Consider the following 27,846-nt stretch of genomic DNA (forward strand, 5'->3'; position numbering starts at 1 on the left):
GAGGGAGGGAAGAGTATGAAGGGCAGTGAGGCACTCGGATAAAGGGAATGGATGTCTTAAGGCTGCAGTGAAGAAGCTGTGCTGGGGGTGGAAATTGATGACAGATGGATGATGGATACGAATAATTGCGACGGAAGAGGACAAAGGAGAGGCCTTTAAAGTGTCACACGAGGAAGAAGCGAGAGTGGATGATGACCCTGAAAATCCCGGGTATTGATGGAGAGGAAGTTGGTTGAACACCCGAGCCATGCGCAGGAGGAAGAAGCAGTGTCAGTGGTGACGTCCATGATTGATTGGGCCAGAGCCAGGGTACCACCTCCTGTCAATGAAAAAAGCCCGCGGGGAACGGAGCACATGCAAGGCATTGTTACTACTAGACAGGAACATTCTGGCCTATTCGCGTGAAGGAGGGGTTTGGGCAGGTTTTTTGGTTTTTTTTTTTTTTTTTGTTTTGTTTTTTGGTCTTTTTTTTCTTCGTTTTCTCTCTCTTTTTTTTTTGTCTTGATGATTATCTTTTTCATTTCCTGTCCTCAATTTTGTCAATTTCCTTCTTGTGTATGGCCTTGGGCAGAAATGAACTGTGCACGGAGGCATCCAGTGAAGGAAGTAAGAAGGAGGGGGAGGGGCAAAAAGAAAGAGAGAGATGGAGCAAAGAGGGGAAACCGGAAGATTCTAGCCCAGTCAGTGAGTGATTTTATTTTTCTTTTTCTTTTTCTTTTTCTGTTTCAGGCTCATCACAATTACAACCCTCCTAACATAGTTACTACTGGGTAATAGGTATCAAAGCACAAGCGCATCAATGGAATATCAGAAAGAATAGGACCGATCAAGCTAGACCGGGGGAGTAGGCACTAGACGGGGAGCAAAAACTTGCCTGCAGCCCGGTCTGCAGATAATCAGTTCGACGAGTCCCGTGAAGTATACAACCAGGAAAAGACCAATAGGAACAATGACGTTGAGGTTCCCGTGGGATCCGCAACTGATCCACCCGCGGCGTTTGGGCGACGGTTCGAGACAGTTCGACCACCACCGCGTTCCCGGTTTGGTCAATCTTGGTCAAGGTTGGCATCACCACTCACAGCCAAATTCTTCGCACATGGAAGCGAGGGTTGGTCCAGCAAGAACGAATTACGCGGAAAAAATAGGAATCGGGTTGCAACAAGGGGTGAGATAGGGCTTTTAGTGGAAGATAGGTAAGAAGAAAGAGCGAGGAAGGGAAAGATGAAGAAGAAGGCACCCGAAGAAGTAGAGGTGATACTGGGTACTCAAATGGAGGGGTTCGATGAGGCGGTGGTGAAGTAATTATTCTGCCAGCCAGCCAGCCATAAGAATACTAGAGCCTGGTAGAAGTAAGTGAGTGGAGCTCTCGAATGGCATAATATGTCCACCAGGGAAACCAAAATTACCACTTTAATCCTATGCCCATGCCTTGTCCCTGATCTTTAATCTCTAATTCTGCATTCGCTCTCCCCGATCTTTCCCCTTCCCTCACCGATACGAAGCTAGAAAGGTCATCACCACCACCACCACCTCCTCCTTCTCCTCTTCTTCCGTCTTTTACCTCCCCTCTCCATCTTCATCCATTATATTACTCCTCCAATTTCTCCCTCCTATCGCTAGGCTCCAATTGACTCCTGTCGTCTTGTTTTTCTTTTTCCTGTCCCATCCAAGCTCTCTCTAGATTCGATCAGAAAGAAAGAAAAAGCGGGGCAGACATCTTCTTAGCCCTCCTAGCCTTCCTAGCTTCTATCTCCCCATCTTCATTTGAGTGTCTTTCGATAGTATGGCCAGCGACAATTCTTCACAGGGCGAATCCCGCCTGCTGATCGTCTCGAATCGCATTCCGATCACCATCCGACGATCGGCAGGAGGGAAGTATGAATTTTCCATGTCCTCGGGAGGATTGGTGACAGGACTAAGTGGACTCTCCAAGGCAACGACTTTCCAGTGGTATGGCTGGCCCGGACTGGAAGTGCCCGAGGATGAGATTGAATCAGTGACGGCGCGACTGTCGGACGAGTTCAACGCGACTCCAGTCTTCATGGATGATAAATTGGCAGATCGTCACTACAATGGCTTCTCCAGTGAGTCGCTGCCCTAAACGCCCGCCCCGCGCTTTAATCCCTACCCCTCATCTTGTCTGCTGCCCCTCTCTGGGCGTTTTGCCCGCATCGGATATGCAGCTGCACATTTCCCAGCTTCCGCGATAGCCACATGGCATCCAGCAACAGGCTTCCTTCCCGAATGACTAGATTGTGACTAACATGAGCTGTCAGACTCGATTCTCTGGCCACTGCTGCACTACCACCCCGGTGAAATTGTCTTCGACGAAGCGGCTTGGGATGCCTATCGTGAGGCGAACCGGCTCTTCGCTCGGACCATCGCGCGCGAGGCTCGCGACGGGGACTTGGTTTGGGTCCACGACTACCATCTCATGCTCCTACCGGAATACCTCCGCGAGGAGCTTCACGAGTTGGGCAAGAAGAACATCCGAATCGGATTCTTCTTGCATACTCCCTTCCCCAGTAGCGAGATTTACCGCATCCTGCCCGTGCGGAGTCAACTCTTGCGCGGCGTGCTGCAGTGTGATTTGATCGGGTTTCACACCTATGACTATGCGCGTCACTTCTTGAGCTGTTGCTCGCATATTCTGTAAGTCACCATGCCTCCTTCCCACTCAGGCGGCCCCGTCTGGCACACGCTGACCCGGCCTCGTAGAGGATTGGTCACCACTCCGAGCAGCGTGGAATTCAAGGACAGATCGGTTGCCGTCGGGGCATTCCCCATTGGCATTGATCCCGACAAATTTACCGAGGGTCTCAAAAGTCCCAAGGTGCAGAACCGAATTGCCAGCTTGGAAAGCAAGTTCGAGGGCACCAAGTTGATGGTCAGCGTTGACCGCCTGGACTACATCAAAGGTATTCCCCAGAAACTGCATGCCTTGGAGGTCTTCCTCTCCCAGCACCCCGAATGGGTAGGGAAGGTCGTCCTGGTGCAGGTCGCCGTCCCGAGTCGCCAGGATGTCGAAGAATATCAGAACCTGCGGGCAGTGGTGAACGAGCTGGTCGGAAGAATTAACGGCAAATTCGGTAAGTCGTCTTTCTCGTTGGTCTGCCTGGTGGCGCACCGGTCACTAACCCGCGGAACAACAGGCACGGTGGATTACATGCCCATCCATTTCATGCACAAGTCGGTGAGTTTTGACGAACTCATTGCGCTGTACGCTGCTTCGGACGCCTGTGTCGTCTCGTCGACCCGCGACGGGATGAACCTCGTTTCGTTCGAGTATGTCGCAACTCAACAGAAGCGCAAGGGCGTGTTGATTCTCTCCGAGTTCGCGGGTGCCGCGCAGAGTCTTAACGGAAGCATCGTCGTCAACCCGTGGAACACGGAGGAACTGGCCAACGCATACCATGAAGCGGTCTCGATGACCGATGATCTGCGTTCGCAGAAGTTTGAGAAGCTCTACAAGTACATTTCCAAGTACACGAGGTAAGCTTACGTGTCCCCGACCCCTCTCCTCCCTGCATTACCTGCAGAGACAAGACGATCTTCCCGCCCTGTCCATCCCTTCCCGCGCCACGCAGAAAAGAAAACACAAACCGGATTACTGATGGTTGTTTGCGCCGATTGTAGTGCCTTCTGGGGCAAATCTTTTGTCGCCGAACTATCCAAGTGCTCGGTCTGAGGTATGGATAGCATCATGAATGATGATGTATTGTCTATTGGCCTATCGACTCCACCATTTGCTTTGATTGTCTGATAACCCCTACATGCAATCCTTTCTGTTACGACGCAGGCGCACCAGTGAGCATATGACGACGATTTTATGGTTTGATAGATTAGCAGCAACAGCCTCCGTCTCTGCGAAGCACATGTTATAGCAATGAACATAGGACGGGAACATGGGAAATATAATGAATTTGGAACATGATGCGGAAGCGCTGGTTACGATTCTATATTAGAATCGAGTTCATCTCCACTTAACATTTCCACATGCATACAGTGCATCCCGTATGGCTTACCTTTCCACTCTTGTTGGTCCGGTAGAACTGCGAAGCTATTTTCATTCCCTACGAATACGTCATTCATACTCCAAAGTATACTCACACAACATCTAATCTCCCCCTTTCCTCCCCACACTCTTGCCCTTTTACAGCCCACAATTCAATTCGTAGCTTGTACTTTGCCCCCCACCCCACATACGTACTTGTGGATCAAGATCAAGGTCAAGATCAACCTCATCCGGAACATACCCTCCCAGGCCCTCACCCTACTGTGTACGGTGTAGTGTGTGCATACTCCTTGGTGTAGCCCATGTCTACTACGTACTCCGTAAGCATTCCCACATGAGCACCGCCACTTCAAAACACAAGAGAATCCAGGCCAAGCCCAGATCAGCAAAACGAACACCCAAACACATTTCAATCCCTGCATTCTGATAACAGGGACGGACCCCTGCCCCTTCGGTATCGGCAAACTTACAGCCTTGCCCTGAATCTCACCATTACCTATGTTTTAGTATGATATCCAGTAATTTATCATCATGATATGCGATACAATACTATACTGTGCTATAATATACTATAAGTACACGTGTTATAGTAAAACCAAGATCAACTCCCTATCATCATGACTTCACAATGACATACGAACAACCACCGGCTAGCCAGCCAGCCAGCCACGACGGGTGCTTACCACTCCAGCGGATCGTATGAGGTTGCTGCGGTGTGTAACTTTCAATCAAGTACTGACAGCACGCATTCTGGCATGGCAGCCCAGAAAGAATTCGTTGGGATGGGGTCTAGAACGCTGGCGCAATCTTGTCTATCCATCGCATGCACGATACGGAGTACGGTGGTGGTGTACTCCGTACGGAGTGCAGAGTACTCTAGCAACCACGATGCAATCATGGGTTTTCGAGTTGAGATAAGACAGTAGTACACCAAGTAGATGCCCTTAGCAGGAGAGAACATATTGAGAACTATTATTTGACGAGGATTAAACTGTAGGTCTGGGTCGTGCATTCTGCATGTATACGGAGAACTTGAGTATATCTAGACACAATCCCACTATACTCCTCCAGGAAACACAAGGCCACCGACCCACAACTTCAATCCCAACCCTACTAACAAATCTCAAATCCAAAATAGGTAGTTCCGAAGTCCACGAAAAGGGTTTCAGTTTCATTTTTCCCATGTTTGTACCTCGCGAATATCTTGGGCCACACGCTACTTTTCTCCCCTCCACTCACGTGCTCACGGCTTACGCTCGAAGATCAGGGTCTCGTTTCCTTTCGCTTTTTCGGGATCGATGATCGGCCGAGGATTACTAAGTCAAAGGAGGGGAACATACGTAATCACGAGTCATGGAGGGGAGAAAGTAGCGTGTGGCCAAGGCTTCCAGAGTCGAAAACCAAGGGAGAAATTGGCAAAGAGGTAGGATCGCTTTTTTCTCTGGTGTGCTGCCTGATCAATCCTCCAGGCTTGTGTTTAAACTACACATTAAGGAATACTTCAGTCGGCGTTTGTTCTTGGCTGCCACTGATGTAAGCAACGTACATTCACCAGTTCTACTGCGGACTTACGGTGTAGATGAAGATACTAGTCAAGAGGAAAGTTTCGAAAGATCTGGAAGTTTACGGAGTATATCTTCGGACTGTCCGTCGCTTATTCTTGCTACCACTTAAGGTGAGAAGATTTGCAGGAACACTCCTTTGGTTTCACCAACCCCCAAAAGCAAGAACGAAGAAGCCTACAGCTTATGCACTCTGCCAGAGTGCATTGTGTTGCGATCAGGGGAAAGGGGAGATATTTGCCGCCCCCGAGCCGATTTCCTTCCAGGGTCTGGCCACCATGGACCCCTACTCAAGGTCGCTCTTCTACTGAACCATTGGCATTCGACATCAGAGACACTTCTAACCTACTCCGTAAGGGGATCTACCCCCTTTCTTCGTGGGCGTGGATGGCAGGGGAACACCAAAAAGTCAATTCCGAAGCAAGAGACAAATGGCGCATGAGATCTGGACTCTTGCGTATTTCCGAACTTCTATCTCAAATTCATTAGACACCCGATTGAGGAGACGGAGTCTCCCATTTTACTCCTCCCTTGGCTTGGCCCCGCCCAGGGTCTAGGGCGCTTTTCGTGGTTGACAGGCACTTTGGGTAATGGATACCCAACGGGTTTAGCGCAATGGGTCTTCCTCAAGGCTTCCTCGGGCCTCCAGCCAGATCTTGTACCATGCCAAGACGGACGCTTGCGCGTCTCCGCCACCAAACCGTCCTTTTTAGGAAGGATGCCGTAATCATGTAACGCCGAGCGGTTTGAGGTCGCTTCCAAATCGAGTTGCAAGGGAGGCTGAGGCCTGGAGGGGGGTTCCTGTACTTCCTTCTGTCGGTCTGTACGGCTGTCGGCTTAGTCGGCCCGTTCAACCATCCCCTCTCGCACTCATGTTCCACCATCCATGTCAATCGTGATGCAAATATTCATCAGCTCCTTTGCCATCCCAGGGTCTTCTCCAGAGACAAAGGAGGAGGTGGCAAGCCGGAATGATTATCAAGCTTCTTGCGTCGTGTGCATGATGATCCTGTCCATCTACCTGTGTGGAAATGGCTGTTGTAATGTTGCATATGCCGCGTAGTGCCTGCACTGGATAGGATGCACGTCTTATCTGCACAGCGTCCACCACACCTTGGTCAAGGTACGGCAAGGTGGAAAGAGATGTGCTTTTCAACCCTGGCACACCCAGGTATACGTATGATTAGTGTTTGATAGTCTTTGCGTGTGTATCACATGGCATACGTCCCCGCCCGAGGATTCGTCGCCTGCTATACTCCAGAGTACTTCATACCCATGCACGTATCATCAGGATCGCGACCCGGGCCACAGATCCTGTTGCGAGTCTCACTGACTCAGAGAGGCTGCATGGGTCTCGCAATGCTTGTCGGAACTCGGAATTAGCAGCTGAGGGCAAATGCTCGGAAGCAAAAGTAGAGAGATTCTCGACCTCAACTCCAACTCGATCGGGATCATCATGGTCATTAGCCGGCTTAAGTCTAACCCGCCCAACATTGTGGTTGGTCATCCCAGAGGCGTTTTGGGATGGAAGAGCTGGATTCTCTAGCACTAGATATCATGTCGGACGCGCCAAGCGGAGACTGGCCTGGTGTATGGAAGCTGGGAACCGCCGTTTCGGGAGCCCATCCATCCAAGAACCTCAATTAGTTAGCAAATAGTCTCACCTTGCTTCCTACTGAGCACGTTAGCTTGTCAGACTGATCTCGCTCCATGTCCCATTTGTCGAGATCTCTATCCCTTTCAGCAAGGAAGCCCGATCTCTGCCTGTGTGATATCCACTGCTTCGTCAGCGGAGGAAATAGTTTGAGTGGATGCAATTTCGACTATGGGTCCAGTATACAGTCGTAAGGCTACGCCGGTTGAAGCCGCAATGGAGAATTGCCTAGTTGGGCAGAGGGGATCCTTGAACCTTTTCGGTGAGATCACGGATTATCCGAGACGCCCTTACTTGAAGACGATGTTGAGGGGAGCAGAAGAGCAGAGCATGAAGAACGAAAATTTTTGTTGATCCGGTGGCCTGGCAATGAAGTGGACACTACGTGCGGTGTGCGTGCACGGTCACTAAGCATGACAGAGTGACCGATGGTGACTTTTTTTTTAGCCTGTTGGTCAGAGAGCCGCGTAAGACGGACAGGCTGACGTCGAACGAGATCCTCCATAGCGCGGACCCGGGCAGCGGTCGGTTGCGCTCGAGGATTACCTCAATAGGAATTTTTTAGACGGACGCGTCGACGTGTAGGAGCAAAGGTGAAAAAATTCAGATATGATCATTTCGTGTGCCGGCTCAAGGCACAATGATGAAGCCCCTCGGAACTCGAGATATAGCAGTGATCAGAGGCTTGCGTGGACGAGGGGGTGGTGAAGAAGGTAAAATCCCTCCTGCTCTCCAGTCATGGACGCACACGCGGAGAGCACAAGAGGAGCCAAGCTTTGGGAAAGAAGCATCAGCAAGTGGTTTTGTACCCCATCCAAAGACTAATTGTTGCTAATGTGCCATGCGACAGAGGCATCGCAAGCAAAGAGTGGAGCCAAGACATTCATTTCAAAAGCACTCCATAAAACGTATTGGCAATCAATTAAAGGATGCCAATAGCTTCAGCGCTGCTTGCTGCTGCTGGCGGTGTTGCAACCAGAGGTGATATTAGGGGGAGAAGAGAGTGGCAGTGAGAGCATTTACGCCAAGGCTTTATTGCCACAGGACGTAATGGTAGTATATGCGTTAAGTCAGTGAGCAAAGGAGACATTTCCTGAGAGAATTTACTGTGTGTAAGAAGATCAGAATGCGTGGCAGTAGACCCACCCTCCAACAAGATGCGGACGGGAGCAAAAGAGGGTCTTGGCCATGGTTCAGTTAACTGTTTCGGGGCGGGACACACGCGGCTTGCGGTGCTGGCGCGGGGCCCTGATTGGGGCGAGGAGCTCAAGGCTGACGACGCTTCGCCCTCGCTGCTGGCGTGGATGGAAAAAAAAAATAATCGCCCTTAACCCAAACAATTCATCGGGACTAAACTACTTCTATCACTGAATCAGTCAGTCAGTCATCCACAGCACAGTAACGGCGCTCAGAGGGCCTGTCCAGTCTGTCGTAGACTGCCCCATCCTGTACTGTGGTCTGGTCCTCTCCCTCTCTTCTTTCCACCACCACCACCAACAATCAACTACTCTCCTCCTACCTAAACCTACCTCTCTTTCTTCCCTTTCTTCTTCACATCATCATCGTCGTCGTCGTCGTCCTCACTGTCGGTGGGCTTTTCTTCACTCTGTAGTTTTATCCACCTTTTTTAACTTAACTCTAACCGCTCTCTCTTTCGTTTCTTTCCCTCTTTCTTCCTTTCTTCCCTCTTCGCTCCCCTTTCGGACTCCCTTCCCTGTTCCTCCTCCCCTCCCCAATCCTCGCCATACCCTTTCGGTCGTTCTCGGAGCCACCTCCCCAATTCTACTCTACATTCTGTTTAATTGACCTGTAGTCCATTGTCGACTGGCTTCAGGTTCATCTCCATTGCTCCTGCATCTTCTCCTCCATAGTCGTGGCGGTTACCTTGACTTCAGCGCCAAGCGTGGCGACCGCCTGGCTAGGCTGTGCGACCATCATCATCCTGAGCGGCCGACTTGACTGACCCTTCTTCTTTCTCGACAAAAAACAACCCTCACGACCTTCGTTCACCAAATAGCTTGTTTGCTCGACAACCGACTTAGATCGATTGTTGGGATCGTCGCAGTCAGAATTAGGATCTGGTTTTGAGGCACCCTGGAGATTTGAACGCCCTATTACCGCCGCTGGTGTCATTGACCCTGCCCCTACCACCCACAACCATGGCGGACGGTAGACATCACCACCAGGCGACGAATCCTGAGAACTTCGATGCTGGCGAACTCACCAATGCCTTCGAACAGTTGATGCGCAACAAGCGGTTCCATCAACTCCAAGAACAGGCTCGATCACAATCTCGCACGCAATCCCCCTCTCCCGGTCTTTACCCTCCTCCCCATCCTTCGCGAGCACCACCACCGCCGCCCCCGGCCGCACCTCAGTATCAGTCACACCAAATGCCCCCGCAAACATCGTCACAGTCACCCTTACTTCGCAGCCTACCGATTGTCCCTTCTCCTCCTCAAGACCCAGTCTCGCTCAAATTCCGCAACCTCCTCCATGTTCTCTCCGTCACTCCAACCAAGTACGAGAATCCGGGTCTTCTCGACGAGGCGCTCGCTCACATCCCTCTCGATCGGTTATATGCGGAGGCTGAGGAAGAGAGTCAAATATTGCAGGCACAGGCAGCTAGCGTAGGAGGACGACCAGAATGGGGCTACCAAGATTGTGTCATTCGGGCTTTATTAAGGTATGCTTGGATTTGGGATGATGACAGGATTGGCGACATGCTGACGCGGATATTAGATGGTTTAAGCGTTCCTTCTTCCAATTCGTCAACAACCCCCCATGCTCACGATGTTCCATGCCTACGATTGCACAAGGCATGACTCCCCCTAACCCCGACGAAACCGCGCGGGGTGGCACTCGAGTCGAACTCTACCGATGCTCAGAACCCAGCTGTGGTGCTTACGAGCGCTTTCCTCGGTACTCTGACGTGTGGCAGTTGCTGCAGACGAGACGGGGACGTGCGGGCGAATGGGCCAACTGCTTCAGCATGTTCTGCAGAGCCCTCGGAGGCCGTGTGCGCTGGATCTGGAACGCTGAGGATCATGTCTGGACCGAGGTCTATTCCGACCACCAGAAACGTTGGATCCACGTCGATGCCTGCGAAGAAGCATGGGACCAGCCCCGCCTCTACACTGAGGGTATGTGCTTCGTTCCATTGACCGATGTGAGCTATGCTAACTAAGGTTGACTCAGGCTGGGGCCGCAAGATCTCATACTGCGTTGCTTTCTCGATTGACGGAGCCACGGATGTCACCAGACGATATGTCCGAAGTCCCACCAGGCATGGTGCTCCCCGAAACCGCGTGCCTGAGGAGGTTCTGGTCTGGGTAATTCACGAAATTCGGAAGAAGCGCCGCGAAAACTTGTCCAAGACAGATCAGCGACGTCTGATGAAGGAGGACGAACGCGAGGAGAAGGAGCTCCGCACCTACACCGCATCCGCCCTCGCAGCCGAGCTCAACAACCTCTTCCCTCAAAACACCAGCAACGGCCGCCTGGAGGACCAGAAGACTCCTGTTTCACGTCAAGATGCTTCTGTCGAGTGGTTGACCAACAGACAAAGGACATCAGGCCAGTCTGGCCCAGATGGCTCGCAGGACGGTCGCTAACGATGCTTTTTTGACCCTTTCGCCTCCTACCACACGTTGCATACATCAAGGCACTACGTTCCACGGTCGGCATACACAGCAAGCGACCGACCGTCCCTGCGCCCTCATGCAAAAACAACAAACACGACCGTCTAATTCCGCTGGACTCTCGATGTATCAATCATCACCTGCGCGATGTACACGATTGAGTTCCACCTATTATAGGATTCGACTTGACGCATTGCATGGTCTGGCACATTCTTGTGAACCTCACCATTTCGCGGCTATCACGTCCGAGACCGATCTCGGTCAAGAATCAGGTCGTTGCTCCAGGTTCAACCAAGCCTGAGGCTAACTTCAGGCCATATAACTATGGCCGCAAATCCTGTTCGAAATCTTTCGACTTGATTAACACACATTTTTTCCTGTGGATTCATCGAGCTCCACCTATCAATCATTCATTCCCATATGTCATCAATTCTCTTCCCGACTACACATTTTGTCCAAAATGTACTTTCTTTTCACCTCTTTCTTCTTTTCAAATTTTTTTTGGAACGACGCATTTTCAGGGAGATCTAATCGGATACCTTATTGGGAAACCATTTATGGGTTCGAGGCGCATTTGTTACACGGATTGTCATTTCATTCCTCTTATATAATGTCCTATAATCTTCTGCAATTTTTCTCATTCTCTTGCGGGAAAGCATACCCAGCATTGCGGCGAATCGGTCAATGCCATGTTTATGAGACGGATGTTTCGGTCGCACATCGTCTAAGCGGGCCCAGCGGCATCTCCCAAATTCCTACTTAGTTCTGGCTCCTGGCGATCTAGATAACTACCGAGTTGAACAAATATTACTCAGACTCTTTCTTTGACATAGTTTGGTCAGCGCTTGATGCGCAATGCGTCATGGCATGGTAGCGCTGATTGCAGATTTTGCAGCGTACCACGACCCAAGCCCCATGACGATCACTTGGTGAGTACTCCTCTTCTCGAGCCTTGGCCCCAACAATGTGGACCTACTGTCTCCGATGTTCCAGGCTCTAGGCATACCAATGACGGTCGCTGCTTGTTTGTCTGGCGCTCTTATTAGGATGAGAGTAGATACTTTCCACCTTCAGGGTACGGAGTTAATTAATCATACATACCATTGACTCCGGACACGCAATGGAATGTTGTGTTGATTTGAATGATGTGAACGGGCGGCATACACATCTCAGGGTTCTTCCGCGTGCAGGGCCCTGATCAACTGTACACTAGATTCTAATCTACCATTGATTGGGTTAGCTCTATCGTATATATGATCAAGCGTGCTTCAAGTTCCCCAGTAGTAATAGCCCTGAGTGTAAAAGCCCTGGGTGTACGGGAACATATCATAGATAGTATCATATGTGTCTGTCCGGAGGAAATGCAGGTGCCTACGATAGTGCCTGCCTGCCCTTACACCTAAAACTCAATTCAAACAACAGACCTCCCTTTCTCCCCCCAAAGGGAGGGCGGCGCTAGGCAGGGCCGCCAGCAGCCCACTTAGAAGGGTTCTTGCTCCGGAACTATAGGTCCAAATTACAGTATTTGCCGGTAGACCCTCGATCTCCGTGACCACTGATCCGTAGTCATAAGAGGGTCCAGAACTAGTAAGTATCCAGGTATGGACTGTACTCACCACTCCATACTGTAGGAAACAGGAGTATAATTCCACTCCGCAGGAAATCCCCCCCTCGCACCCCTTCCCACACGCAGACGCGCACACATTGGAAGTGGACACAGTCCCACGTTGTCCCATGTTTTCAAACCGAAGTCATGATTTTCAGGACAGGAAATTCGCCTCTATTCCCTAGACTGGATTGTCCAGACGGAATTGGTGGATGCGAGCAGGGCTCTGGGGTCTGAGCCGAGCCAAACCCGATTATTCTTGCTAGAAATAGGGGGGTCACCTGGCTGGACGGAGCTCTCCATGAAAGGGAAAATGACCGCCTGTTGGGTATGTATGCTGGTGTTGTGTGCAGTGTGTGCGCCCTGACTCGGACCCGGGAAATGGAAGTGAGACATTCAGGGGAATGAGCGACGGTTCCAGAGTCACGATACCGTGGACGGGACTTAGTTGTGCTCCGGTCGGGGTAGGAATGATGTCTACTTGCGAAGGTTGGGTATGTATTCCATACTATACTTCTCTCCCCCTTTTCTCTTTCCTCTTTTCCTAGAGGTTATGTTCTTAGTACTGTGTAATGTGACTTATACTGTACTACCACGCTATTACCCTAGGACAGGTGATATACTATACGGTGTTGTCAGAATATCGAAACAAATTCTTAGAGGAGCTGAAGACACCGAAGGACTGTGCGTGTCAAACATTTTTCTCCTTTGCAACTCTCAACCTGACCCACTGGGAGAGACTGTCAATTGTCATCCATGATCCCATCTCATCTCCCAGCATCCAGCCGTGGTACCTGGCACGCGTCTTCCACGCGCTGAGACCAACCCGGAAAGCAAAAGTGCGTAGAAGTGAGTCTATATTTAGACGCGCCGAGGAGCCGGCCCAGGCGCGGCTACTTGATCGTGATCGACATCCGGGATAAGCAGCCATTGGGCGAGGGTGGTGTCATGTGGACGGGGTATGGATCCGCTGGATCGTGGATTTCGGGGCAGGGATCGGGGTCGGTCGGCTTGGTACTGTCTGGTTCATTTTGGAAAAGCGACATGGCATGTTTATGACTAGTACTTTAAGTCCACTATGTTTGAAATATGCTGTGTAAATGGTTCCGAGATCCAAGTTGAGGACCTTGCCATGAAAGGTAGTAGGAGCCACTTAAGAAGCCCTAGAATGATGTGATCAATGGCATCGGCGTGCACGGCACTAAGACATCGACCCATCCTTGCCCTAATCAGGGTCCTCGGTGCTCCATCGAAGACCTAAACCCACACCCTTCTTTTTTGGGCTCCAGAAGGTTCGCTCACAGGCCCAAAGGCCTAAAAACAAGTCGTCAAAAAGGTCGTGCCCGGGATCGAACCGGGATTACAGGAATCAGAATCCTGGGTGCTAACCATTACACTACACAACCTTGTAGTTATAAGGCTGCTGACTTGTGTGCAAATAATCCAAATTTGCTCGTTTTGTCATCTCTTTGATTTTTGCTTCACTCTACCTCGATGCCACCAGCTTCCTTCTCCTATCCATAGAATTGATTGGTGTAGGTGCTCGACATACTCAAAGAGGAATCTTCTGGCTGCTGGCGGTGTGGCTTTGTATACAAGCTTTCTAGGTTCTACAGCTAAACCCTGCAGGACTCTGCAATGTTGTGATTCAAATCATAGACAAGTCCACAATTATCTTCATACCTGCTTTTTCTGTGATTGAATACAGTTTAGATGATCTGAGTCTCAATGCCCATGCATTCTCCAGCTTTGAAGCGGCTACTGATCTTATAAATGGTCAAAGCGAGTTTGATCTGCAGCACTTGAGACACTTTCTGACCCTTCGTAGAGGAGTTGAAGTACACTGAGATTGGTTGGGCGGTAGAACGAGGCAAACATCAATGATGAGTGGTCTTTGGATAGCCGCACAGAGTTCACCCACATGCGGTAATGACTTGAGTTGGTATCCTGCCTCGAGCAGATTGACCTTGAGTGTGAAGCTTACTATGTAACCAGGCCGTTCTCGGAAGACAGCGCAACTGGAGCATTACGTCGATATCGCTTTTATATAGCCTTGACGCCCACGAACAGTGTCTTCGGGGTTGCTGAGCGTTGCTCCTTGATTCACACTGAGACTACGCATCCTATACACCTCAAATCTATCGCTTGCCAACACCAACATAGATATCCTATACGGACCACGATCTGAGAACCAACTAGAGCTAACCGGCTTGCTCCATTCCGGATTTAGATTCTGCCTCCGGCTGCGGTTCTCAGACAATTTGACAAACAAGGACTTGAACAGGGTCGCCAGAGTGCGAGACTAGTCTGGTCTAGCTGTGTTACAGCGGCTGCACGACGCCAAATGCCATCCCCTACTGCTGCTAGACTTGTTCCTTGGGAAAGATACTTGCGTCTATATCTCAGATACCACAGTTTCTGTTTGAATACTGGACACAGAAAGCGCAAGAAGCATGCGCAGCGGAGAGGAACTGATGAAGGGACCACGTCAGAGCCGTAGATCACTTGGGAGTCAAAGTCACTCCAATGACACAGTAGTCACTCAGAGTATCCAAATATGATTTGAGCCGCTCAGAGTATACTCACAAACCCATACTCTCCCTCCGCCCCACACTCGGCTTAGCATTTTAAACCGTACACCAAGTGGGGCCCATCAGCGGGTCCCACTGCTTTACGAATGCGAGCTTCCCTTTCCAGTTCACCATGAACATATACTCATGATACATTGTTCAATATACCATGGTAAGGATGGTAAAGGATGGTTTTACTTTGGGCTCACGCCGCCCCTTATCCACAGAGGCAAGAAAGAAAACCCTTATATGAGCCCGACTGGCCTTTTCTTTTTTTTTACAAAGAAAAAAAGCAAACCTCACAGTTAGTATACTTTGACAATGGCAGATATCAAGCAACAGAAGGCCTACCGAGCCTGGCCCACCGACCCTCCTACTTACACCGCGGCCAACAACGAGCAGATGCGAAATATCACCCAGAACAAGGATTGGCATTATTCGCTCTGTGACTTTTGCTCCCCAGGCTCGTTATGTGAGTCTATAACCGACCGAGATCATTTCCGCCCATCTCCAGTACTTCAAAACCCAAAGGTCGATTATCCATACAACTAACATCAAAACAAAACCCAGGCCTAATGAGCTGGTGTCTTCCATGTCTCACTTTCGGAAAGACGCAAGCGCGAGCTCACGATCCCACCCTCCAAAACTTCAGCTACATCAACACTGACGTGAGTGCCAACCCCCTACACTCCCCCTCCAACAAAGTCTCCTTCCTGAAAGAAAGCCACTTGTGCAAACTGAACTAATCCACTTCTGTCGTTTATCCCTGCAAGTGCGCAGTCTTCACCTGTCTCGGCCTCGGCCTCTCCCAATGGATCATCCAGACTATCCGGCGAGGCGAGATGCGCGAGCGATTCGGCATCGCGGGCTCGTGCTGCGGCGACTGCTGCACAACCATGTGCTGCGGGTGCTGTGCGCTCATCCAGGAGGAGAAGGAGATGGAGCTGCGCACGAGGCCGGAGTTCGCGGGGTACCAGCCGGCGCGGCAGATGGCGTACTCGGCCTCGGGTTGAGGATTGGAGCTTGCGCAGGTTTGGCAAATAGGTCATATTTACCACGTAAAATCTCCTGTGGACTGTGCGCGGTCAGGTTTCAATGTCGTGCTCGGATTGGCGCACGAAAGTAGGGTGTGTCAGTGTGAGTGTGTGGGTGGGAGCGATACAGCTGCGAATGCTGTCATCTGTGGCATGACGCCAGGGTCTTTTCCATTTGTTATTATACCCACCATCAATCAGCCTTTTCTAGAAGGTTCCCATCATGAACCTAGAGGTAATGCTAATTATTCATACTCGATCTTGCAACAAGGGTGGCATAAGCACGGAAGTGGTGGTAAGATGATAGCCTAGTAGAAGGGGGTATATGTGAGAGCATCTTCAGTGTACGATAGATGATAGAAAAAGGAGCAGGATTATCCAGGAGAAAGTGAATCTCAGGCATAGGCGTTCTGCCGCATTGGGTGATGGGTGGCTGGGCGGTAAATTGTTGCAGAAGGCCGTGGTGTCTCGGCTGACTGGAGTCAACATCAACAACAAGCTTGCCTGTTAAGACACGAACCTTGAATGGACTGCTGCTGAGTCTGATGCTTGGAGGAAGACAAGCAACAAGACGGATCAAATTCGCACCGTATATATGTGCTGCACCCCTGGATCTACATCGCACGCATGACATCAAGATTGCAACAGGTATGCTTCTCACACCCTTGTGTGCAGATCAATTAGAAAAATATTATCAGGATAATGTATATACAGAGCATTAGCGTGTGAAACCCGACACACCAGACAAATGTCAGATGTTACAAGACAGTCCACTATTCGGGAACAAAGTATTCACATGAATGGAAGAAAAAGAGAGGGAAAAAAAAAGGACAACAACAATCGGATGCTTCAGCGCCAGGCCTCAGTCAGACTCGTCGTGGGTGCGTAATAGGTTCTCGCTATACCATGCTCTTGAAGCTGGATGCAGAGCGGAACAAGCTTGCCAGCGACGGTAGGGATTTGAGACGCTGAGGCCGTGGCAGGGTTTCGTGCAGTGACGCCGCCGTTGGGAGATCCGGGCTGGCGCACTGGGAGTAGAAGCGGCCGATGTCACCATCAGAGCCATATTCTGTCGGGGTAGCGGAACTGATTGACCGCGGAACACCATCGGTCGAGATCTGGAGATTGCTGCCCATGTACAGGGCTTGGTGTCGCACGGGATAGGCGCCGAAGCAGGCTCGGGGAACAAGGCCTTCCTGGGCAGTTTCGAGGACGTTGACAAGGGCCTGCAGGGACGATTAGCGTCTAGTTGCTGACTCAGGAAACATGCAGGGGAGTGACTTACCCATCCGTCGTCATAGACGAGATGCAAGACGGCAGTTTGGCCCTCCTTCAGCTCGACGTGCTCGGGGCTGACAGGCTTGAAGTCCATTTCAACCCGGAAAACTCGAGCAAAGGAGATGTCTGGCGTGCCTGGGTATGTGCGGCTCTCGACAGTTGGACTTCTGGATACCCTGTCGACAGTGGGGCTTCGTGATACTGATGGGCTGCTGTCCCGCGAGGAGGAGGGGGAGGATGACGAAGACGAAGGGGAGGAGGAGGATGATGATCCCGCAGTGACGGGCGTGACAGTTTCCACGGTTGCTACTTTGGCCTCTGGGAATTTTCCCGTCTCCAATTTAGGTGTGCTCGACACGGCAGCATCCTTCAGTCGACCGACATCACCGACCAATGTCTCCGAAGACTCAGTAGGGCTCTCGATACTCTCATTTACCTCCACAACGGGTGCTAACTCCTTGGTGTGACAAGACCTAGGGAGGTCTCGCAAGCCATTCTGCAAGCTGTTGGTACTATACGTGCTGTATGTGCTATACGGACGTGGAACATGGGCTTTGCCCGCCCAGCTCGAGTGCACGAAGCCGCCCACCTTCTGCAGTGTAGACACGCTGGCCGAGTACACTTTCCTGCTGAATTCCTTGATCGGCTCATACTTGGCATTCTCAAAGTGACGTTGTAGAATAGGGATCTTCGATTGATATGTCGCCTTGATCTTGCCTCCCGCTTGACGCATGACGCTGGCTCCTTCTGTGCAGAACTTGGATGCGTATCTCACAAACTCGTCGCTGGCTCTAGGACTCTCAGGTACTTTTTCACCACGACTGTTGGCGATGATCTCTCGAAGGCGGCGCTTCTTCCGGCGTAGCGACCACAGTATCAGACCCGCCATGGCGGCGACGACGATGATGACACTGAGACCGATCGCCGCCTTCGTGCCGGCAGGCTCCCCAACATTCTTTGCCGAATCGACCGAAAGGACGGTGCTTGTGGCAGTCGCCTCGCTGGTGGTTGGTGTGAACGATGAGGGGAGCGATTTCGAGCTGTCGGTGGCAGTGGGGATAACCGCGGTTGCGAAGGTCGTAGCTCCTACTACTGGCGCGACGCCAGCAGCTGTTGGGGGCTCCGCGGTGGAGCCCTCAGCGCTCAATTGGGTGGTCGGTTCGGTCGATGAGGTTGCTGAGGTTCCTGCGGCTGCGTCGCCTGTAGCCGCGGCTTCGCTGGGAGCAGCTTCCCAGGTGTTGGCGGTCCCCGCTGCGGTGCTGTCCTGTGCAGCGGCAGGTGCTGCTGCTGCTGCTGCTGCTCCTGCTGTGCCGGCACCTGCTACTGAGGTGTCTGTAGTCGCCTGCGTGGTTGTGTCGGTGGCTGGCGCGCCTGTCCACTGCCCTGTGGTTCCTTCTGCGGTGCCTGACCAAGTGGTACCCCCGGCCGCGGTGCCAGCAGCAGTAGTCCCATCGGCTGCAGCTACTGGTGCTGTCGCTCCTGATGCCCCTGTTCCGTCTGATGTCGCTGCACCTGTTCCTGCTCCAGTGCCGGCGGCTGATGCTGCTGTTTCACCGGTTGTTCCCGCTGCTGTCCCTGCTGTTGCTGCAGTACCCGTTCCTGCACCACTACCTGCCCACTGCCCAGTGCCGGCGAGGGAAGTGTCCGCAGACCACTGACTAGTACCATAGCCAGACGGTCCAGTCGCAGACCATGTTGACCCCGAAGCATCGGCCAGTTGAGGTTGCCTCTTAGCAAGGCCAAGGCCGTGATGTCTGTTCTTTGGTCGCATCGTTTATCCTTAGGGTAGAGCAGATACGATCAACAACCAAGCATGCATGCAGTAATCGTGGATCGTGGAGCTAAAAGTCGGAAAAAAGGTTTGCAACTGGACGGCTGTCATTGTAACTAAATAAGTATCAAGCCAGCAGACGCCACAAATTGCTCCTCCGGTCCAAACAACAACACAGACACAATACACAAACAAACTACCAGCTCCAGTATCCAATTGTGACCATCCACCGCCGATGTGGGGTTGTTCTCTTCGGCTTCTATTATTGTTGCATCCGCGAGCTGTGGAATGCGTTTTCGCCCGTCTCTCGCATTCTTGCGTGGATTAAGCGCATTCCGCACTCAACTCTCACACTTCTTTGGGAGATTACACACTTCCCAAGAGGATGGATCACATTATACGGCCTCCAGTTATTGTTTCTCCGGTCTGCCCGGTGCGCCGATTCGACGCAGGTCCCTGCTGTTTCTTCGAAGCATACCTGACCTTGTTGTCTAGTCAACGTTGACCCTCTCGTTCGAGCTTGATGTGATTCTGCGCCCAACTTCCGATGCAGATCATCTCGTCTTAATCAAACTGCCTTGGAAGTTGATGATGACACTCCCTTGGACACGTCTCTTTCTCAGGCACAGTCAGTCACACCTCTCAATCTGACGCTTACCTGGCCATCTGTCAAGAGATGTCTTTTTTCTCTGGGCGTGCAGGTACCCGTCCAAGCCAGAGTCTGGTGTGGAATGTAGCGACATTCCCACCACAATGAGCCCAGACTAGCCGTGCTTTGCGCCTGTCGACTGTTTGTTGACTTTGTTATCGTGTACTTGGATAGGGTCTAGTTTGCCAAATTGAATCATAAGAACCGGTAGGCAAGACTGCGTATACTGTAGTTCGAGTTGATACTCTTAATCTGTCGAAGCTGAGGCTGCCATCGCAGTTAACCCATTGTATTTCCTACCCCTCTATCCCTCGCTACTCCATTCAATCACACTGCTATACCTCTCCCTAGCACCATTCTGTAGATGAATATATATCTCTCCATGAACCACAGTACCATCAATACTTTACCACCATCCAACTTCCAGTTCAGTAAACCATATCCAAACTCTAAAAAGTCAACCTCATCATACCTCGAATTAAACTAGACGTAAATCACACACATATATTACCCCAATCCAAATTAGTACTACAAAATAAGACCATCCACTAACCGACCAATAGTCTCCCGCAAACTTGAATCAATCCCTTCACCACTCCCTGAATTCGATCAAGTTCCCCTCAATTCATCCCCCAGGCACCCAAGGCATCTCCTAACCAAGCCCCAAATCAAACCCCCTCATCAACAGTAACTAGCGCCCATTCCATCTTCTTTTCCCCTGCAGCAAGCTTGTTAGTCTCTTTCTTCGAGGGAGCTTCGCTCGAACCCAGGACCATCCTTATTGGATGCCAAGTGGTCCCGAATCTTCCCATTTCCCGCCTAGTGCGGCCTCGAAGTGGTTACGTTCGCATTCCAACCTACTCAGTTCCCTCCCGACCGGAATCCGCACCATCTTTACCGCTATTCTTAAATGCAGAAATGCATGAGTGGATGGATGAATGAATGAATGAATGAATGAATGGGCGCTATTGGTGTGTGGGCTCGTTAATGGTTTGTCGGTCGGTCGGTCGGTCGGTAGGTAGCTAGGAAACCTCGTCTTTGCATTCTAGCTGTGAGGTGGTGGTTTCCATGGCGAAGTTTGGGTATTTCGATGCCGGTTGGTCGGTACCTGGTACTGTAGCGTTGTTCGTAGCAACTGCTAGGAGTAAAGAGGGTCTGTACTACCTATACCTTGGTAGTCTGTAAGTTGTTGTGTATCTGAGGAGTTTAGTGCTTAGTGCTTAGTGCTTCTTTGTGCTTGTTAGGCTTGTTGTTGTTGATGCTGCTGTTGGGGACAACGGACCCTGACGCTCAGAATTTCGCGGCCTGAGTAGCGTAGAGTAGGGTGGAGGTACTCTGGCGGCACGCCCTCAGACTCTGGTTGATGCAATGGACTTCAAATTGTGTAAGTTGAACAAGAGGGGAAACAGTAATTAGGACTGGTTATATGTGATATACTACACATATTGTTGGGAGTTTTTACTGCAGCAAGATAAATATACAGAGAGCTGTTTTGGATGGGTCAGTATCTTTATGTCTCTGTGGATAGTATATATATATTCTGCTTCGAGCCGGATATGGAGTTGCCTGTCTCTGTTGGCATTCGGAGATACTTGGTGGTTACGGGGTCCGGTGGTTTGATGGAGGACTATGGTATGTGATCTATGCATTACAATCGTATGGCTATGTTGATTATTCGCTGGGACTGTGGCTTTTGCTATTGTTACTTCTCTACTGGTGTAGTGATGCGGTTTCGGTGTCGTCTTGTTTGTGATGAGGGTGAGTCTGGAACGGTTTGCTGGCCGCGGAATCGAAGCAAGGGATGGATGTATATACCACCACTTCCATCCTCACGAACCTGGACCAAACCACAACATGATTCATCAGTTCAAACAGTTTGAGCAGCTTCATTGACACTCCCTTCCTAAGACACACAATGCATTCGCTAAAAAAAAGTATTATAGACATTCCAACACAATCAATAACCCAGTTCACTTACCACTACATCAACCCACGCTTTCCGTCGCCGCCGCCGCCGCCGCCGCCACGGCCCAAACACAACACTCAATCCCCCTCTCCCTCAACTCCCGACCGATGTTCCCGACCTCCTGTACATAATACGGCTGCCGCGGTAGCTGCAACGTCCACTGCTGCCGCAGATGCAGCTCGCGCAGCGGCTCCAGGAACACGGGCAACTTCTCGACGGGCTCGCAGAACCAGTTGCAATCGAGCTCCAAGGTGAACGTCTGCAGCCCGCGCATGTGCGTCACCGCACGGCACGTCTCGACCCACTGCTGCCGACCCGCCGAGAAGTAGATCGTCTTGACGGGGTCCTTGCTGGGCAGCCAGTGGCCCGGGAACGCCCAGCGCAGCTCGACGGCGCGGATCGCATCCCAGAAGACCGCGGGGATGGTGGGCCGCAGGTAGGTGAGCGACCAGGTGTTGCTGAATTCGAAGGTGTTGAGAGTGTAGAGGGTGTAGATTGATTCCGTGTAGCTATTTTTGGGGGGGGGGGAGCTTCTGGTCAGTTGTTTGTCAAGAATGTGCTTCTGTAGCTGTGGTAGATTTGATCTCCGTCCCCAATCACAGGATCTCCGATCCTGGGAAGATATCCAATGAAAAAGGGCAGGTATCTCACATCTGCTTACACGTCAACGCCAATGCCAGCAGCCTCGTCGTCGGCTTCGTCCTGGATTTCGCGCTGGGAAGCCCCCCCCGGCAGATCTCACAGCACCCCCCCGTCTGCGCGGGACAGACCACATGGCCCAGTTGTCGGTTGGCGCGCTGCACGATATGTATGCGCATCCCGCCTGCCACTAGCTCCCAGATCGCCATTCGCAGTTCGGGCGACAGCTTCGCCAGGAGGGCGCTGTCTCGCTGGAAGGCCCATTCCGTCCGGGGGTCGGGTTTTTGTTGCTGCTGTGCGCGCGGGCTTTGCAGGGTGCTATACCGGCGGGACCGAGCGAGGGCAGTGGGCTTATTGCCTGGACAAGCGAGAACCATAGAATCAGTTCCCAGAGCCCAAGCGAAGCCTATAGGAAGGATCAAAAAGTGTGGCACTTACTTTGATACCGTTGCGCCAGCACATCCTCCCACGAAAATATTCCCTGCTTCATCCTGGCCATGGTGAAAACAGGTACGGGTGCAGTACACAGAAGTAAATGCTATGCAGTACGAATGAGTGCAACAGAGTATATCATATCACAGTCAACAACAATCCATGATTCTCAATTGCTGCTGCTGGGAACCAAAAGGAAAGACTCTGCCTGATGCGTCAAGGAACCCCAAGACAACAGACAAGGGCTATACTGAAACTGATTCGAGGGCCCACGATCGGGTTGAATCCCGCGAGATTCGTTCGACGTACGTGGCTGCGGGGGTTCGTGAGGGGGAACAACAACTCAAGGAAACCGAAATCCGAGTGTAAGCGCCTGCGGTTAACCGGAGAGGTTCATCATGACCAGAGTCAATGCAGGAATCGCACTTGGCAAGTGGCATGAGCAAGATCGACTTATATAGATGCAGAAGTGAAGGAGAACATGTAGGCAAAAAAAAAAGTCGGTGAGATGAGATCACCGCCATACCATCTAAAACAAAAGGGAGGCAGAGAGAACAGAGATAACGCTGCGATAAGCGGTTGGCTTAATTCGGGGGATGTCGGACATTGTCAGTCAGCGTCAAAAGGGATCGCCTAATCAAAATCCCGCCGGAGAAAGCAGCGGAGTAATAATTCCTGCTAGATTGCCTTCCTTGGTGTCATCAATAGAAAGACAGGCATCCGCCCTGTTGCGTGCTTATCGTCTTCCCGCTGCTCCGATGCGCTGAGTAGAAAGTGTCACGCGTGCAATTGACTCCTTGGTCGCTACGGACCACAGCCACAATCGTAGCACAGGTCGTAGGGATTGTTGCTATCATTGTCCCGCTGGCTATTCCAGAAAAGTCTAGTTTCAAGACTTTACATCTCACATTGATTCCTTCAGGCATCTTCACCTTCGTGCTACCAGACGCCTTGCTCCGCATCAATATATTTACTCCTTGAAAAAGCAAAGGATACCCAAAGGATGCCTGGCAGAGTCGCCAAGCGCTGTGTACGGACCAGGGATTGGCGGATAATATCATGATCTCTATCGGATTAGAGGTATAGAAATGAGTCAGATCAGATTCATTCAATGCGCAAGTTAAATTTCGCGGATTACTCTAAGCCATTCGTAATAAGAAGTCATCTCACACAGGAGGTGAGGGGATAAGGGGGTCAGTCTACAGCACCGCAAAAGCCGAGACATAGCTCACCGAGCTGTCGGTCACGTCTGTGATATCGGCACTTCGCTCATATCGCACAAAGTGGAACTTCCCCTTCTTACCCTCCTCTTGACTAGTGATCTCTTCGAGGGCAGCCATGATGACACCGATGGGATGGCGACCGCACACGGTGTTTCCCGTCTTCTCGACCGCGTCCAAGAAGCTTGCCGCACGTCCGGTGGTTATGGCCACCATGGTTGCAATGTCGAAAGCGGAGATGCTTTCGTGGATAGCTGGCTCGTGGCGCTGAACACGGTCCCGTCGCTGGAGGGAATGACCGGCTGATACCATCCGCACGGTCTCTTCCACATCTCTTGGGGTGCTGCCGGGCTGGGGTAGCGAGTCGGCTGAGAGTGGAAGACTCGGTCCCGGCGTGGGCGCTTGGGGAACGTAATAAGTGTACCGGAATCGCAGTCCCCAGTGACAGAAGTCCGAACTGATGACAAATGCGTTCTCAGGGTCCTTTACATACGGGGCGAGCAAGGTTCCAAAAGCTTCCTCTGTGGCTGCAGTCGTGCTTCCCACCATGATGGGGACTAGCGGCGGATACTGAGATGTCGGCTTATCGGGGTGTTGGAGTTGGAGGAGACGGTGAATGTAAGGCAGATGCAGCTCAATGCTGTGTTCAGCTTCATCGACCGACGGTTTCATGGTTGTGAAAGATATGTTCGTTCCATTGCGTTTGACAGCTTTGGTTGACAGGAGCTTGGCGATAAGCTCGGTGTCGAGCGGCAGAGGGTCATCGGAGAGCGGGGTATAGTACGATGTGAGCTCGGGGAGTGCAAGTGTGGTCAGATAATGATGGTGAGACGGACCCAGCACAAAGATTCGCTTTCTAATGTTGCGTGTGAGCTTTCAGAAACACATAGTATTCAGGGTAGTCATGCTCCTTACGCCTTCGACAAGTCCAGGGCTTTGTAAGCATGGGCGGCGCATGGCCCGGAGTATGCATAGCCCGCATGTCTGGAGGATCAGCACACAGCCGGGAGATCAGTGGCTATAATAGCTTCAACATACGGAGCAATAATAATACGAGCACCGGGCACAGGCAGGGAGCCGATACCTGGAAGCTCGTTGGGAACTTGAGCCAACCATTGGTCTAACTGACGCGTCAGGGTATGCTCGCTCCCAGAGTACCAAGAGCCAGCATGAGTGGCTTCACGAGGCGACATGCTGGGCTGCTTCTGTGCTTTACAAGGGTTCGATGACGAGGAGCAATATGGTGTTTAAAATATTAGTAGTCTTTGAAGACTTAGATGAAAGAGAGAATCAGGGCCAGGTAGCTTGTCGTTTGGCAGAGACAGCTTGATGAAGCAGAAGCGGGGAAGCGGGACTGCCATCGTCATAGGCGCAAAACAGTGGAGTTTTGCCTCACTCATTCAGGTGTCAGGTTTCAAGTACGTCTCCCCGCCGGTAAGCCGAAGGCGGCATGCCGATTCAAGATGGCATAGTTTGAACATCTCGTTGAAGAGACGCGTCGGAGGCGTTCACACGATGTATCAAAGGGGTAAGTAATTGGAAGCTAGTTGATCAATAATCGACACTATCATTGAGGTCACCCTGGGTAAGTCTAGAATCGGACCATGGTCGACCCCAACTACTACTTAATATGTATGAGCACAACTTCCATCACAGGTACTCAGATAGTCAACAATTGTCTGCTCTTCTGAGGCATTGATTCGCAGCCAATTTTTCGTGGGATATGTTTTCGCATTGACAAGTTCAATTCAGGCCCGAGCCACACTGTCCGGGGTCCCAGGACGAGTGTATTCATGAAAATCATGTCCATATCGAAGCGCGTCCCTCCCAAGTACGAACCTGATAATTCTGCACGGGATCCATAGGTAGTTAGACTGCCAATAGTCATACTACCTAGTCAAGTGGTGTGTTGATTGTGCCTTGAGGATGTATGTATCCGCACTCGGCAAGTCGCGGTATCGACCAATTAAACCCAGATTGGGAATAGTGCATACTTGAGTGGTGTATCGCTACGCGGTCTCGCCCTCATTTTCTCCGCGATCCGACGCGCCGGTGTCCTCGACCAACCACGCCCGAAAAGGCTCTCTACCCCAGCCTTGTTCTCCTCCTCAGCCTACTTATTGGATCGGCTTCTCCATTGCTTCCCCTACCTTTTTTACACAGCTTATATCCCATATATAAACCATTCCCACTAGAATCGCATTGCTTGAATAGCAGACGATACACCGTTGACTTGCAATTAGCAATTGGCACCATAAGTCAGTCATGTCTCTCAAGCGCAAAGCCTCATTCCCGAGCCTCGAATCACAACATGCCGCCTCGAATTTCGCGAGGGGAACATGGCAGATGAAGGAGACTCCCCAGCATCTAAACAGCCGAACACGAAAGCGTTTCAGGAACGACCGCCCAGAGGAGAAAGTTGTCTATGGTAAGAACCCTCAGTCATTTGCACTCATACAAACCACATGCTGATTTCTCTCAGAAAACACGCTTCGCTGGCTTTTCACAGCCCAACAGCAGCAGAGTTCGGCCTCCCTGGCCTCCCTCGCAGATGGGGACGAACAAATGGAACACGAACCCACCTTATCCCCTGAGACCGTCGACCCGCGCCAGCAGACGTTGCTCAAGTTCTTCCGTCCCTCCCAGTCATCCTCCAACAAACCACTTCACAACAGTGCCATGCCGAAGACGAGCGATGCCTCGTTCGTCAACGCAGCACCTGTCCACCTTCTCAACATGCACACATCTTCCCCAGGGGAGTCAATGGGTAGCAGCACATTCGGCTCTGCTTCGGAGACTACGTCCACTGATATGGATGTGGATATGGACTCGGCTAGCGAAGAGTCGAACTACCCTTCCAGGGGATCGGCTGGAGGGCTCGCCTGGATGGGCCATCCTAGGTTCTGAACGTCAAACGAAGCATTCAATTTTCGATTCCTTTTCGGCAATTATGATTTCAGCGATGATACCAATTCTATTCTGTTCCATTCGGGTACATTGCCGGCTGTTGCTGGTCACGCCGGTTTTATCCCGACCCCGAGTTGATGTGTCTTGCCTCCATCGACGACTAAATGACGTCACTCATTGTATAAATGCAGTTTCGGTACTTGGAGCTATCTCAATGCTCATAAGTAATCGGAACACCCTCGGCTCTGCCAGTATGAACGGCAGGGCTTGGAAGGTCGAGACAGTCGAGGCTTCGGGCGCAGCCTACCACCTTCGCGTAAGACCGTGTGGTAATTATAGATCGAAGCATTTGCGGGATAACATTTGAATCAATTTCTCTCGAATATTTCATGATCGATGTTGTAAATAGTTAGATAAAGCCTAATACTATTTCGGCACTTGTGTTTGATCAGATTTAAAGATATCACCCATGCTTCGGAAGAGTCGGAGCAACATTAGCCATACGGTTGAGGAAGGCAGATTTTCCACGCGAACTACAGTAAATGAAAGTCTTTCCCACTATGGGTGGCTAAATCTCCAGTATTATGTGGTCGACTAGGTACTGTAGTCACACGCTCGCTTTCGGGGTGTCACATGCAGGGGAAGAATGCCTCAGGTATCAAGCGGCTCCATGTTCGACACTACACTGGTGACCATCATTCTTCTTCCGAGGACTGATCTCCAAGACTACCAACCGGAACACGCCACATCTAGGCTTCAGAAGCTCGTCTCAGCTGAAAATATAACGCTTGGTGGGATCCGAACGACTGCATCCAGTCAACTTGTCCCCCTCTCGTTTAGCATCGGACAACGCAGAACAGTCCAGACCGCCAAGTTCTCTCTGCTAGCAGTCGCATTGAACC

The 27,846-nt window shown here is 51.2% G+C and overlaps 9 protein-coding genes and 1 non-coding gene across 10 annotated transcripts; 5 read left to right on the forward strand and 5 right to left on the reverse strand.

Annotated features, from left to right (window-relative positions):
* The first annotated feature begins 1,365 nt into the window (after positions 1 to 1,365).
* BP01DRAFT_353384 (glycosyltransferase family 20 protein) lies at positions 1,366 to 3,947 on the forward strand. The gene is made up of 5 exons (XM_025574171.1): positions 1,366 to 2,084; positions 2,277 to 2,652; positions 2,719 to 3,089; positions 3,153 to 3,492; positions 3,637 to 3,947. Exons 1-5 carry the CDS (start codon positions 1,784 to 1,786, stop codon positions 3,686 to 3,688), a joined length of 1,440 nt encoding a protein of 479 aa, XP_025435046.1. The 5' UTR covers positions 1,366 to 1,783; the 3' UTR covers positions 3,689 to 3,947.
* An 83-nt stretch (positions 3,948 to 4,030) lies between these two features.
* Positions 4,031 to 4,523, reverse strand: BP01DRAFT_120243 (uncharacterized protein). Its single transcript, XM_025570384.1, has one exon. It carries the CDS (start codon positions 4,435 to 4,437, stop codon positions 4,168 to 4,170), a length of 270 nt encoding a protein of 89 aa, XP_025435047.1. The 5' UTR covers positions 4,438 to 4,523; the 3' UTR covers positions 4,031 to 4,167.
* A 4,549-nt stretch (positions 4,524 to 9,072) lies between these two features.
* On the forward strand, positions 9,073 to 10,957 carry png1 (peptide-N4-(N-acetyl-beta-glucosaminyl)asparagine amidase). The gene is made up of 3 exons (XM_025570385.1): positions 9,073 to 9,917; positions 9,974 to 10,374; positions 10,430 to 10,957. Exons 1-3 carry the CDS (start codon positions 9,391 to 9,393, stop codon positions 10,843 to 10,845), a joined length of 1,344 nt encoding a protein of 447 aa, XP_025435048.1. The 5' UTR covers positions 9,073 to 9,390; the 3' UTR covers positions 10,846 to 10,957.
* A 2,855-nt stretch (positions 10,958 to 13,812) lies between these two features.
* Positions 13,813 to 13,884, reverse strand: BP01DRAFT_t40. Its single transcript has one exon. It is a non-coding gene; the product is annotated as a tRNA-Gln (tRNA).
* Positions 13,885 to 15,346: 1,462 nt separating this feature from the next.
* On the forward strand, positions 15,347 to 16,061 carry BP01DRAFT_420776 (PLAC8 family protein; the record flags this gene model as incomplete). Its single annotated transcript, XM_025579478.1, has 3 exons — positions 15,347 to 15,520; positions 15,619 to 15,716; positions 15,822 to 16,061. The coding sequence occupies exons 1-3, from the start codon at positions 15,370 to 15,372 to the stop codon at positions 16,059 to 16,061; spliced, it is 489 nt and encodes a 162-aa protein (XP_025435049.1). The 5' UTR covers positions 15,347 to 15,369.
* An 849-nt stretch (positions 16,062 to 16,910) lies between these two features.
* BP01DRAFT_353391 (uncharacterized protein) lies at positions 16,911 to 17,270 on the reverse strand. The gene has a single exon (XM_025574172.1). The coding sequence runs from the start codon at positions 17,216 to 17,218 to the stop codon at positions 16,982 to 16,984; it is 237 nt and encodes a 78-aa protein (XP_025435050.1). The 5' UTR covers positions 17,219 to 17,270; the 3' UTR covers positions 16,911 to 16,981.
* Positions 17,271 to 17,592: 322 nt separating this feature from the next.
* On the forward strand, positions 17,593 to 19,324 carry BP01DRAFT_120312 (uncharacterized protein). Its single transcript, XM_025570386.1, has 2 exons — positions 17,593 to 17,770; positions 17,832 to 19,324. Exon 2 carries the CDS (start codon positions 18,092 to 18,094, stop codon positions 19,016 to 19,018), a length of 927 nt encoding a protein of 308 aa, XP_025435051.1. The 5' UTR covers positions 17,593 to 17,770; positions 17,832 to 18,091; the 3' UTR covers positions 19,019 to 19,324.
* Positions 19,325 to 21,765: 2,441 nt separating this feature from the next.
* BP01DRAFT_287939 (uncharacterized protein) lies at positions 21,766 to 22,884 on the reverse strand (the record flags this gene model as incomplete). The annotated part of the gene is made up of 3 exons (XM_025571519.1): positions 21,766 to 22,255; positions 22,398 to 22,743; positions 22,824 to 22,884. 3 exons carry the CDS (start codon positions 22,882 to 22,884, stop codon positions 21,766 to 21,768), a joined length of 897 nt encoding a protein of 298 aa, XP_025435052.1.
* Positions 22,885 to 23,930: 1,046 nt separating this feature from the next.
* Positions 23,931 to 25,372, reverse strand: BP01DRAFT_353393 (protein MEMO1). Its single transcript, XM_025574173.1, has 3 exons — positions 25,076 to 25,372; positions 24,953 to 25,021; positions 23,931 to 24,893 (listed from the first exon to the last, which is right to left on the reverse strand). Exons 1-3 carry the CDS (start codon positions 25,228 to 25,230, stop codon positions 24,017 to 24,019), a joined length of 1,101 nt encoding a protein of 366 aa, XP_025435053.1. The 5' UTR covers positions 25,231 to 25,372; the 3' UTR covers positions 23,931 to 24,016.
* Positions 25,373 to 26,124: 752 nt separating this feature from the next.
* BP01DRAFT_353396 (uncharacterized protein) lies at positions 26,125 to 27,297 on the forward strand. The gene is made up of 2 exons (XM_025574174.1): positions 26,125 to 26,465; positions 26,520 to 27,297. Exons 1-2 carry the CDS (start codon positions 26,303 to 26,305, stop codon positions 26,942 to 26,944), a joined length of 588 nt encoding a protein of 195 aa, XP_025435054.1. The 5' UTR covers positions 26,125 to 26,302; the 3' UTR covers positions 26,945 to 27,297.
* The last annotated feature ends 549 nt before the right edge of the window (positions 27,298 to 27,846 follow it).

Source organism: Aspergillus saccharolyticus (genome assembly GCF_003184585.1).
Source record: "Aspergillus saccharolyticus JOP 1030-1 unplaced genomic scaffold BP01scaffold_3, whole genome shotgun sequence".
In the NCBI taxonomy this organism is placed as follows: Eukaryota; Fungi; Ascomycota; class Eurotiomycetes; order Eurotiales; family Aspergillaceae; genus Aspergillus; species Aspergillus saccharolyticus.

Coding starts and splice junctions, on each gene's coding strand:
- BP01DRAFT_120243 (XM_025570384.1), bottom strand. CDS start 4,437: ATGCAGGGATTGAAATGTGTTTGGGTGTTCGTTTTGCTGATCTGGGCT.
- BP01DRAFT_353396 (XM_025574174.1), top strand. CDS start 26,303: ATGTCTCTCAAGCGCAAAGCCTCATTCCCGAGCCTCGAATCACAACAT. Junction 26,466..26,519: donor AGAGGAGAAAGTTGTCTATG/GTAAGAACCCTC, acceptor GATTTCTCTCAG/AAAACACGCTTCGCTGGCTT.
- BP01DRAFT_353393 (XM_025574173.1), bottom strand. CDS start 25,230: ATGTCGCCTCGTGAAGCCACTCATGCTGGCTCTTGGTACTCTGGGAGC. Junction 25,022..25,075: donor GCTCGTATTATTATTGCTCC/GTATGTTGAAGC, acceptor CTGATCCTCCAG/ACATGCGGGCTATGCATACT. Junction 24,894..24,952: donor GCCCTGGACTTGTCGAAGGC/GTAAGGAGCATG, acceptor ACGCAACATTAG/AAAGCGAATCTTTGTGCTGG.
- BP01DRAFT_353391 (XM_025574172.1), bottom strand. CDS start 17,218: ATGGGCAGCAATCTCCAGATCTCGACCGATGGTGTTCCGCGGTCAATC.
- BP01DRAFT_120312 (XM_025570386.1), top strand. CDS start 18,092: ATGACGCTGGCTCCTTCTGTGCAGAACTTGGATGCGTATCTCACAAAC.
- BP01DRAFT_353384 (XM_025574171.1), top strand. CDS start 1,784: ATGGCCAGCGACAATTCTTCACAGGGCGAATCCCGCCTGCTGATCGTC. Junction 2,653..2,718: donor AGCTGTTGCTCGCATATTCT/GTAAGTCACCAT, acceptor CCGGCCTCGTAG/AGGATTGGTCACCACTCCGA. Junction 3,090..3,152: donor AAGAATTAACGGCAAATTCG/GTAAGTCGTCTT, acceptor GCGGAACAACAG/GCACGGTGGATTACATGCCC.
- png1 (XM_025570385.1), top strand. CDS start 9,391: ATGGCGGACGGTAGACATCACCACCAGGCGACGAATCCTGAGAACTTC. Junction 9,918..9,973: donor GTCATTCGGGCTTTATTAAG/GTATGCTTGGAT, acceptor CGCGGATATTAG/ATGGTTTAAGCGTTCCTTCT. Junction 10,375..10,429: donor GCCCCGCCTCTACACTGAGG/GTATGTGCTTCG, acceptor AGGTTGACTCAG/GCTGGGGCCGCAAGATCTCA.